The sequence below is a fragment of the Rutidosis leptorrhynchoides genome, chromosome 11 (genome assembly GCF_046630445.1).
Source record: "Rutidosis leptorrhynchoides isolate AG116_Rl617_1_P2 chromosome 11, CSIRO_AGI_Rlap_v1, whole genome shotgun sequence".
Classification (NCBI taxonomy): domain Eukaryota; kingdom Viridiplantae; phylum Streptophyta; class Magnoliopsida; order Asterales; family Asteraceae; genus Rutidosis; species Rutidosis leptorrhynchoides.
The window spans coordinates 297,012,237-297,024,592 of NC_092343.1; the positions used below are offsets into that span (position 1 = coordinate 297,012,237).

Here is a 12,356-nt window from a genome sequence, read left to right on the forward strand (position 1 = left end):
ATCATTGCCGATTCATTCTTCTCGTATCATTTTCGTTTTAACAGTAATATAAACAACAACGTACTGCAGCATCGACCGTAAATAATGAGTTCATCCCTTTTTGCAATCGTCATCTTATTATCATCATACTCGCTCGTTAACAGGAACAAACATATATAAATCCCGTTTCTTTTTAAAACCCACCTACATATGATTAATTTCCTTGGCCCAACTACAAATACGGCCCAATCTAAAATCAGTGTATTGATTATTTGATTAAATGATTCTTGCTTTTGGCTTCTTAGAATCATGCATCAAGGGACCACTACTTTATTATTAATATTAATATACGTTTCATTATTGAATCAATTACCGTTATTATCGTTATTTTAACTCCACCATCTCCCATCATCATTGATGATAATATGCCTCACTTAATTATAAAAAGAAAAGAACGTCCCTTAAATGATTCCTTTTTTCTTGTCGGTCACAAAAAGAAAAAGAAAGGTGGCAACATCACCTTTTAAGTTGTAACATTAAACAATCAATCAAGTGGTAGTATAAATATTTGTCAATCCAATTGATAGCTTATTGCTGTTTAGCCGTCGGGAACTGAAGCAAGAAACAGAAGTAAACAGCCAGGAATACAGCTACAGCAGGTGATTTTAATGGTTAGCAATTATAATATTGATTATTGAAGGTGGTGGTTCATAACGGCTAACAGCAACAGTGATGTTATGCAGTAGGATAAACAAGAAAATATAGTGATTGTAATAGGTTTAGGGTGGTGAGTTATGGTGGTCATTGGGTCGCGGTTTAGACAGAAAAATAGAAAAAGAAATTGCAAGTTGTGGTTGGTTGGGTCACAAAAGGGAATAGAAGGATTTGGATAAGATCATTAGTTTAGATTCGTTAGTTTTGGTTGTTACATGAGGCTCGTTCGAATAGAAGAAGCAAGACGGGAATGGTCAGGTGGTAGTGTTCAATGGATAGTGAAGGTGGTGGTTTTATGGTTGGGTCTCGATTGCAAAGACAGAAAAACACAAGGTGGCCGATGGTTTTCTAACATCATAGAAGAGAGAGATGGAGGATGGTGGATGGTGGAGGTCGTTGGTGGTGTCATGGTGACGGTTCTAGGGTGAGGGTGCTCGAAGGTGGTGGTCGGGGTTCCACCGAAAGTAAGTAAGAAGAGAGGTGATGGGGTGTGTAATTGATCTACTCTCCCATATATGTATATGCTTATATATATCTATATATAAAGATATTAGCTAGAAGAAACATAAAAAGTAAGTTGATAATTATATCTAGTTCACGGGTTGATAAATTTTATGTCAAGTAGTGCATATATAATATTTATATATAATATACAAATCACTAAAGTAATAATATACTATCAATTATGACAACGTGGGATTTCTTAGCAGTCTAATAGATTGGCTCTTTCCACCGACAGAATTTATATGAAGTGCTATATTGTGCGCATTGCTAAACAGTTAACGTATACAAGTATTCCTAAAAATCCCAAACTTTTAGATTAAATATAATTAATTATTCCACTTATTACCTGTTTGAAACCTGATCAAAAAGGTTCGTCTATAATTTATTTTTAATTCCAAGTAATATATACGGGGTACTAAAACTCAACTATTCAAAGTAAAAATATTTTTAATGATCCCAAATTTTATATATCTTAATTATGGATCATCGTTTATCTTCTTAAAATCACATAAGTTGGAATGAAGTTTATCTAAATAATAATCGAATGATCCACGAGGGTTACAATCATTTAATAATTTCATTTAATATACATTATAGACCCATTTTATTAACAACTTTATTATTTCATATAATATTTTACATCTTTAATTCTAATAATTAAATCGTATTTTATTTCAAATTATCATATACACATATTTATATATACATATACATATTTATTTATAAGTAATTGTTCGTGAATCGTCGGGAATGGTTGAATATCAATTGAATATATGAAACAGTTCAAAATTTTTGAGACTCAACCTAACAGACTTTGCTTATTGTGTTAAAGATATTAAATCGTATCGAGAGTTGGGTTCAAAATTAGTCGAAATTTTCCGGGTCGTGACACAATAGGTTAGCAAACCGGTTAGGATTAGAGCAGGTAGTTGGAATGTGGGAACTTTGACCGGCAAACGGTATTAACTAGTGGAGACTTTACGTAAACGTAAAGTGGACATTTTGTGTGTCCAGGAGACTAGATAGAAGGGTCGAGGGGCGGCTAAGATCAAGGATTACAAGTTGTGGTTCTCGGGATCGAGAGTAGCTAGAAACGGTGTTGGAATCATGATTGGCCCACCCTATAACGAGAATGTCATGGATGTGAGTAGACGGAGCGATAGGATTATGTCGGTTAGGTTAGTAATCCAGGAGGTGACCTACACGGTTATTAGCGCTTACGCACCTCATGCGGGCCTTGGAGCAGTTGAAAAGAGACTCTTCTGGGAATCCATAGACGAGGTTATGAGGATGTGCCCTTCGGACCATCATTTACTCATTGGGGGAGATTTAAATGGTCATATAGGAACGGATGTCAAGGGTTATTCTGGTGCCCATGGGGGTTTTTGGTACGGAGTAAGAAATGAGGAAGGACTCTCTATTCTCGATTTTTCTATTGCTCACGATTTGGCTGTGGTGAATTCGTTTTTCAAGAAGACGGGTGCTCAGTTAGCAACATTCCATAGTGGGGGTCATAGTACCCAGATTGACTATTTGTTACTTCGCAAAGGAGATCTTAGGACATGTGGGGACTGTAAGGTCCTGACTGACTGGACATGCTCCTCCCAGCACAGATTGTTGGTCATGGATTTGGCTCTTCGGAGACATGCCACCAGGAGGGTTAGGCCCGCCCAACCTAAAATCCTATAGAAGAAGTTGAACGGAGAGAAGGCAGAGACTTTTAAAACTTTGGTTGTAGAAAGAATTAATGCAGAAGTGGAAATGGTATCTCACGATGAAGCGGACCAGATGTGGAATTATCTAGCGTCCACTATTAGAGAAGTAGCCAAGGAAACCTTAGGTGTGGCAGTAGGAACATCGAGGGGACATAAGGCTGATAGAGAATCATGGTGGTATAGTGATGAGGTTCAAAACAAAGTTGCGCTTAAGCAACTAAGGTTCAGGGAGCTCATCACTTGCCAGGTTGGGACTCCGACGGATAGAACTAGGGTTGAAGAAAGATATAAAGAAGCCAAAAGAGAAGCTAAGAAGGTTGTAGCCCGTGCAAAAGAAAAGGCATATGAAGATCTGTATAGGAAGCTGGATTCCAAAGAGGGAGCAAATGATATCTACAGGATAGCCAAGGCACGGGAGCGAAGGCACATGGATCTTGATAACATTAAGTTTATCAAAAATGAAGTTGGTCAAACTTTAGTAAAGGAAGATGAAATTAGGAAAAGATGGGAAGGGTATTTCGCATCTCTTTTCGTCGGGGGCAGACCCGAGCATCACGGAGATCTGCAAGACGGTGATATTAAACAATTTCAGAACATTATGGATTGTGAGAGGATCAATCAAGATGAAGTAAGATCGGCACTACGTAAGATGGGGAGAAATAAAGCTGTGGGACCAGACCAGATCCCGATTGAGGCGTGGCGGTGCCTTGGCGACGATGGTGTTAGGTGGTTGACTTGCCTTTTCAACAAGACGTTTCGAAGCTCTAAAATGCCTATAGAATGGAGACTGAGTGAGACTATTCCCATCTATAAGAACAAGGGTGATGCTCAAGTTTGCGGTAACTATAGAGGCATAAAATTACTTTGCCATACTATGAAGCTTTGGGAGAGAGTGATTGAGACTAGACTTAGACGCGAAACGAACGTGTCGGAGAACCAATTTGGTTTCATGCCAGGGCGCTCTTGGATAAAGGCAATTCATATTATTAGGAACCTTATGGAGAGGTATAGAGAAGAGCAAAAGAACTTAGAGATGGTTTTCTTAGACCTGGAAAAGGCTTACGATTGCGTCCCACAAAACTTAATTTGGAAGACCCTATATGGTAGAAGTATCTCGAGTAGATATATTAGTGCTATCAGGGATATGTACGAAGGGGCGAAGTCATGTGTTAGAACGTCGGTGGGGAGTACTGAAGTTTTTCCTATAGAAGTAGGCCTGCATCAGGGATCAGCCCTTAGCCCTTTTCTTTTCGCTTTGATCCTTGACGAGCTTTCTCGAGGGATACAAGAGTGTATCCCTTGGTGCTTGATTTTTGCCGATGATATTGTCCTTGTGTCTGAATCTAAGGTGGAGCTTAACAGAAGACTGGAGCAATGGAGGGTGGCCTTAGAAAGTAACGGTCTACAAATTAGTAGACAAAAGACAGAATATCTTAGAGGTGATTTCGATGAGAACGACGATGAACAAGATGATGGAGTGAACATCTGCATTGGAGACCAAATCTTGCGTCCACAAACCTCGTTTAGATACCTAGGCTCGATGCTCCACAAATCAGGTAGGATAGATGAAGACGTGTCACACCGTATAAAAGTAGGGTGGGTGAAGTGGAGAGCAGCGACTAGAGTTTTATGTGACAAGAAGATCCCCCTAAAGCTGAAAGGGAAATTCTTCAAGGTGGCAATTAGACCTGCCATGTTATATGGATCAGAGTGTTGGCCAATGACGAAGGCGCAAGAGAGAAGGATGGAGGTGGCAGAGATGAGGATGTGATGATGTAGCGTGGGGGTACGTGATAGTACTATATTTTACTACGAAATACGTTACAAATTACACAAGTTTTAATTATTTATTTACAAATGGGATATACCTAAACCTTGCTACAACACTATAGGCAGTGTACCTAATCGTAGAGTAGTATAGTTTTTAGTAAGTCCGGTTCGTTCCACAGGGAGCGGGCTTATTGCACACTATATTTTTAAACAACTATATTTGTACAAAATATATATAATTATATATAATAATATATAAAAGGGGGTTTACCGTTTAATGACCGGTTTGTCGATTTATATTTTAAGCGAAGCGTATAGTAAATGACGATATTTAAATAACAATATAAAATAAATAACAATAATTAAAATGACAATAAATAAAAGTACGAGGAAAAATGAAATAAAATATATTATGCTTATTTAAACTTCCGTAATCATGATGTTTGACGTGTTGATTTTAGTTTATTGCCCATGGGTTAATTGTCCATTGTCCTGGATTATTTAATATGTCCGTCTGGTTTTTGTCCATAACAGTCCATCGGTCATAAATTTAAAGTGCGAGTGTCCTCGTCAAATTATCCTTATACCCGAAGTCAAATATTCCAACTAATTGGGGATTCGAATTGTAACAAGGTTTTAATACTTTGTTTAATGAATATACCAGGTTATCAACTGCGTGTAAACCAAGGTTTTACTACTTTGTTAGCAATTACACCAATTACCCTTGAATGTAATTTCACCCCTGTTTTAATTATTCTAGTGGCTATTAATCCATTCCCGTGTCCGGTTAAATGAACGATTATTCGTACATATAAATACTCCGCCCATCGTGTCCGATCGAGTGTATATGGTAATTTATAGGGACGCCCAATTGTAAATCTTTATATTAAAATTAACAAACTATCATTTAGTTAAACAAATATAAAGCCCATTAATAGCCCATAGTCTAATTTCCACAAGTGTCGTTCTTTTATCCAAACCCCAATTATGGTACAAAGCCCAATTACCCCGTCTTTAATATTTAGTCCAACATCATGATTACTTTGGCTCAAATAAGCATAATAATAACTTAAGTACGAGACATTAATTTAAAAAGGAGAACATAACTTACATTGAGTATTTATCGCGTAGTGTTACACGGACAGAGCTCCGACTTTAAAAACCCGTAAAAATAACTTTTACATAACCCAAACTAATCTAATATAACACTAATCTATATTATATATATATATTTATATTATTTTATGGAGTATTATTATTATTATTATTATTATTATTTTACATGCAGAACTCGAGAGCTTTTATAGCCAGAACTGAAATTCACTGCTCCGCGAGTTGCGGCCATTTTGGCCTTCCAGCTCCGCAAGTCGCGGAGGTTCCAAGGCTGCCGACGGTTTTTATTTAAATATATATAATATATAAATAATTTTTATAATTATTTATATATTATATTATATTTATATACATAGTAGACTCGTAATTTTTTTTTCCGTTGCGTCGAGCGTTGAGAGTTGGTTCATGTACCGGTTCCGGATTTTCGAACGTCCTTGCGTACAATTTAATATCTTGTACTTTGCGTTTTGTGACTTGTACTCTTATCTTTTTTAGACGTTCTTCATCAATAATTTGAACCACTTGGATTGTATCTTGTACATTTGAGCTTTTTGGTCATTTGCGTCTTCAAATCGTCGTTTTCGCCTTTTGTCTTCGCACTTATTTAATATAAACGATTACAACTTAAAATAGGACAATTACAACTAAATAATTTACATATTGGGAGGATATTGCTACTAAATATATGTTCATTTGGAGCACTATCAAATATCCCCACACTTGAACGTTGCTTGTCCTCAAGCAATACAGTCTTGAAATAAAACACACTAGAATCACTTCTTTATTCTTCACACTTTGTACATCAGTGATTTTGATACGGCGGTATAAACAATGATAGTAGCATTTGTGGTTTACAGTCCCACATGACTATGAAAATTTAGATCCGTTAGGAAATTGGATCTTTGTAAAAACATTTGATCTTTTGAAAATTCATGCTAGATTTTACCCTAGACAGGTTTTCCGGAATAACCCTTCACCGGTGTTTGCAAAATATTTTTGTGGGTTGGTGGGTTTCAGATTTGAAAATTTTAGCTCAAAACTTATGGTTTTGTGTCACCCACTTGCTAACCTTGTATTAGGAAAGCAACACGTCCAGTTTACTTGTCCCGTATATTACCTTTCGGTAAACTACCGTCCGGTTGTAAAGGAAAGCGATGAACAAGCAACTGTTAAGGCAATGTCCCGTGACATGCTTTTGATTATGGTCTTTAATGTGTCGGATGCAATACTATCCTTTGTAGGAGCAATAGTAAAGATCACCCTATAGTTTTTCGGTCTTGGCAAAAGGTCCTGTCTCCGACCATGCTATGCAACCACCGTTCTTACGGTTGACACCCGATTTGGTTCAGGTGACCTAATGAATTCCAGGTGAATTTCTTAGGATTTTACGTTCAATGGTAATGAACGCATTGAAAATGGTTTTTCAGAAAACAAATCGGTTTGTATTTTTGATCAAAATATTTTCTCGTTCATGCTCGAGTTTAGATATCATCGAATTCCATGAGTTTGAATTCTCAATCTTTAAGGTCAATCTCTAGGATTGAGTATTATCAGTCTTAAAAGCTGATTTTTAATCTTTAAGGAGATTATCCTTTTCTGGGGATCTGATTCATTAGTCTTATCAAGCTAATTTGCACGGTGCCTCCCCATTGTACGAGATAAATCCTTCTCATGGTTAGGATAAATCTGACCACTTGGCGACCCTGTTTGATGCTGAGGTCCGTGGATTTCCTGCTGATTTTAGTGATGACTTTTCTAGATTTTTCGTCAACCTACAGCTGGTCTGGACGACAACTTCTTGACCTAAATCAAGAAGCGCGTGTCTTTTTCAGAAGACTTTACTTCCTTTTAATGATGGAATTGATTCATCGTGTAGATCCATCTTTTCTTTTCTTTCATCGGGTAAAACAGTTAATTTAGTCCAAAACAAAAGCACCTGCAATAACTTTACGGAAACATGTGATAGATAATTTTTTTTTTTTTATTGAATAACTTGGTATATTCTCCCCACACTTGGCTTTTATTTATTATGTTCTTTGCCTTTTTATTCTCTTATATTCCATTTTAAATGAATTCAAGCGTTTTGGGTTGTTTCTCAATTTATGTCCTTTCCGAGGTAACGATAATTTCGGCATTAACACCTAGTTTTATCGTTCATAAATATGTATAAACATGATTTTGACTTCATTTAGTTGAAAATTTTTCAATTTTCACAAAATTTGGCAAATAAACCAAGTAATAAACCCGAGAGAATTTATAACCCAGAATTTATAATCCTTCCCCACACTTAAGATCATGCAATGCCCTCATTTGCATGAAATCAGACTCTAATTATAAATTCATGAGGGTGATTAGTGTAGAAAAGTGATAAAAAAATACCCATTTTGTCATTACAAAGCTCATCGAATGATAGATGGCGCGCCTCATCGTTCATTCCTTCTTGTTTTATCACACATGTTTTTTTCTTCAAAAACGGTTGCTTTTCTGAACTGTTTGCTAATATATGAAAATGCGTCTTTTACCCTAATCGTGCATTTTTATTAACGAGTTATGCAATAACCCGAACCCCTAATTTAACGTTAAGTGGGGTTAAACTTTCCCACTCTTAGCTGACGACATGTGAAGTCGGTAGAATAAGTTCCACGAATTAGAGTAGTGAGCCAGTTATTTACATCTCGGGTGGTGTATAATATATCAATGGGTTTAAAGTTTAGACTCGCCCGATTGTCACTACTTAATTCTTTTTTAAGTGTAGCTTTTAGTAAATGGATATGTCTCTTTTCTGGTTCTTGGTCAAATGGATCGATATACATTGACATACATATTTCTATAGGGTGGATAATTCCTAACATTTCCTTCCGTTCATTCTCGGGATCAAAGGTTTCACCTCTATTACCCAATTGGGTGAAATTCAAGGTGTCATTATCTATTAAAGCTCGTAGTTCATCTTCGGTAGATGACTCTTCTATAGAGAATATTGGGTTGGAAGGTTGTGGAATGGTGAAGTTCGGTTTGGTCTCGGGGTTAAAATTTTCAACGTTATCGTTTTCCCAAGAGTACCAATTTGTCACCCTTATTTCTTCTTCATCATTCATTGATGGATTGATGATTTTATCGGTAGAGGCTAATGTGTCGATATGTTGTGAATTTGGTAAGACTGAATAAAAAGTATCATCGGGGTAGTTGGTGATTTCGGAGCTCTCGAATTCATCAAAATTCGATGATATGGGATTTTTTTGAACATGTCTCCTCAGATCAACAGGTGTGTAATTTGATAGAGTTTCAGCTTGCCGGTTTACAAACTCTCTCATTTGTTCATTTTGAGCATCGAGTTCTTCGAGTTTGATTTTTATAATGTTTAAAGAATTTTCGGACACGTAATTTTCCTCGTCTTCTGGTTGTTGAGTTTGGATATATTCTTGGGAATAATCCCAATTTGAATTGTGTTCTTCGTAATCGTTCCATTCAGGTTCCGTGGGTGCGTAATTTTCCATAGGAACGTAATAGTAACATTCCCATGTTGAGTGATAATCTCCACAGATTTCACAACCAGTTATTGTTTCGTCGTTCGCGATCCAAGATTGACCGAATGAATTGTTATCAACACTCGTTTGAGGGTATTGATTTAATTGATTTTGGAGTTCAAAAAGAGTTTCCAAGGCCCTGTTTTCAAAATTTTCCATTTTATTGCGATGGCCAAATTTTTAGCTACAATGTGGTGCATTTACTAATTATCCTATTAGTTATAAAAATAGAAAAACTTATATAAGTTGTCCAATTAATAGACTTTTCTGCTTTTGCCCACGTTTCGAATAGCCAAAAGATGTAGCAGGGAGCCAGGCACCTTTAAATCGGAAAAGCCACAACTCAGCCACTAACAAATCCAACTATTACTACGAAGCAGAAAAATGTCAACGTCCATTAATTTAATCGCTTAAATAATTTTTCTTTCCGTTTGAGATATTAGATAAGAAATAGAGAAAATTCTAAGTCCTAAAAACTAAAGCGTCGAGAAATAATAAAGAAAAAGAATGCGCGTCGAAAAACGTCGAAAAATAAAAATAAGAAAATAGCGCATCGTAACTTAAAAGTCTAAAAATTATATCTAAAAAGTTGCGCCTAAAGGTCTAAAGGTAAATGCAATTTTATTCAGAAAACGGCAATTACTTAAAGGCACTAAAATCTATTTAAAACTAAAGCAAAAAACGGCGTCGCAAAATTCTAAAGCACCTAAATCTTAGTCTAAAGAAAAAGCACTTAAGGGATTTTACGGCAAAGCCTAAAAATCTAGAAATAAAAATAAACTACGCCAAAAACTATGTCTTAAAACTAAATACGAGCGAAAAACATACAAATATTACGCTAAAAATAAAAAGGGACAAAATATAAAAATATACAAAAAGTTGTAAAAAAATACAATTTTTATAAAAATATTATTTTTTTATAATAGTATTAATTTTTATATATAAATAAAACTAATTAAAACTTAATATTACAAATTAATTAAAAACTTAAACTAAATAATATTATATATAAAACCTAATTAGGTTTAATAATAATAATAATAAATAATTTAAACCTAAATCGTATTAATTGCTGGACCAGGTTCGTGTCAGACAGCTCCGCGAGTCGCGGTTCCCGAAGCTGCAAACCCCGCGAGTCGCGGGGTTCCAGAATTCAATTCTGGTACAGTTTGAAATTCGACATTTTTTTTTTTTTTTTTTTTTTTAGGATTTTATATTGTTTTTCTAAAAATAATATATATTTATACAAAAATGAATTAAAAATATAGAGTTTTGCCGAGTCCCCGGCAGCGGCGCCAAAAACTTGATGATGTAGCGTGGGGGTACGTGATAGTACTATATTTTACTACGAAATACGTTACAAATTACACAAGTTTTAATTATTTATTTACAAATGGGATATACCTAAACCTTGCTACAACACTATAGGCAGTGTACCTAATCGTAGAGTAGTATAGTTTTTAGTAAGTCCGGTTCGTTCCACAGGGAGCGGGCTTATTGCACACTATATTTTTAAACAACTATATTTGTACAAAATATATATAATTATATATAATAATATATAAAAGGGGGTTTACCGTTTAATGACCGGTTTGTCGATTTATATTTTAAGCGAAGCGTATAGTAAATGACGATATTTAAATAACAATATAAAATAAATAACAATAATTAAAATGACAATAAATAAAAGTACGAGGAAAAATGAAATAAAATATATTATGCTTATTTAAACTTCCGTAATCATGATGTTTGACGTGTTGATTTTAGTTTATTGCCCATGGGTTAATTGTCCATTGTCCTGGATTATTTAATATGTCCGTCTGGTTTTTGTCCATAACAGTCCATCGGTCATAAATTTAAAGTGCGAGTGTCCTCGTCAAATTATCCTTATACCCGAAGTCAAATATTCCAACTAATTGGGGATTCGAATTGTAACAAGGTTTTAATACTTTGTTTAATGAATATACCAGGTTATCAACTGCGTGTAAACCAAGGTTTTACTACTTTGTTAGCAATTACACCAATTACCCTTGAATGTAATTTCACCCCTGTTTTAATTATTCTAGTGGCTATTAATCCATTCCCGTGTCCGGTTAAATGAACGATTATTCGTACATATAAATACTCCGCCCATCGTGTCCGATCGAGTGTATATGGTAATTTATAGGGACGCCCAATTGTAAATCTTTATATTAAAATTAACAAACTATCATTTAGTTAAACAAATATAAAGCCCATTAATAGCCCATAGTCTAATTTCCACAAGTGTCGTTCTTTTATCCAAACCCCAATTATGGTACAAAGCCCAATTACCCCGTCTTTAATATTTAGTCCAACATCATGATTACTTTGGCTCAAATAAGCATAATAATAACTTAAGTACGAGACATTAATTTAAAAAGGAGAACATAACTTACATTGAGTATTTATCGCGTAGTGTTACACGGACAGAGCTCCGACTTTAAAAACCCGTAAAAATAACTTTTACATAACCCAAACTAATCTAATATAACACTAATCTATATTATATATATATATTTATATTATTTTATGGAGTATTATTATTATTATTATTATTATTATTTTACATGCAGAACTCGAGAGCTTTTATAGCCAGAACTGAAATTCACTGCTCCGCGAGTTGCGGCCATTTTGGCCTTCCAGCTCCGCAAGTCGCGGAGGTTCCAAGGCTGCCGACGGTTTTTATTTAAATATATATAATATATAAATAATTTTTATAATTATTTATATATTATATTATATTTATATACATAGTAGACTCGTAATTTTTTTTCCCGTTGCATCGAGCGTTGAGAGTTGGTTCATGTACCGGTTCCGGATTTTCGAACGTCCTTGCGTACAATTTAATATCTTGTACTTTGCGTTTTGTGACTTGTACTCTTATCTTTTTTAGACGTTCTTCATCAATAATTTGAACCACTTGGATTGTATCTTGTACATTTGAGCTTTTTGGTCATTTGCGTCTTCAAATCGTCGTTTTCGCCTTTTGTCTTCGCACTTATTTAATATAAACGAT

At 35.2% G+C, this 12,356-nt stretch overlaps 2 protein-coding genes across 2 annotated transcripts in view; both read left to right on the top strand.

Annotated features, from left to right (window-relative positions):
• The first annotated feature begins 2,304 nt into the window (after positions 1-2,304).
• LOC139875594 (uncharacterized) lies at positions 2,305-2,886 on the top strand. The gene has a single exon (XM_071862920.1). The coding sequence runs from the start codon at positions 2,305-2,307 to the stop codon at positions 2,884-2,886; it is 582 nt and encodes a 193-aa protein (XP_071719021.1).
• Positions 2,887-2,958: 72 nt separating this feature from the next.
• The window catches only part of LOC139875595 (uncharacterized), a 29,463-nt gene continuing 20,065 nt past the window's right edge, over positions 2,959-12,356 (top strand). The window contains exons 1-2 of the mRNA XM_071862921.1: positions 2,959-3,744; positions 4,261-4,587. Of these exons, the coding sequence (XP_071719022.1) occupies positions 2,959-3,744; positions 4,261-4,587 (1,113 nt within the window). The remainder of the gene's footprint in view (positions 3,745-4,260; positions 4,588-12,356) is intronic.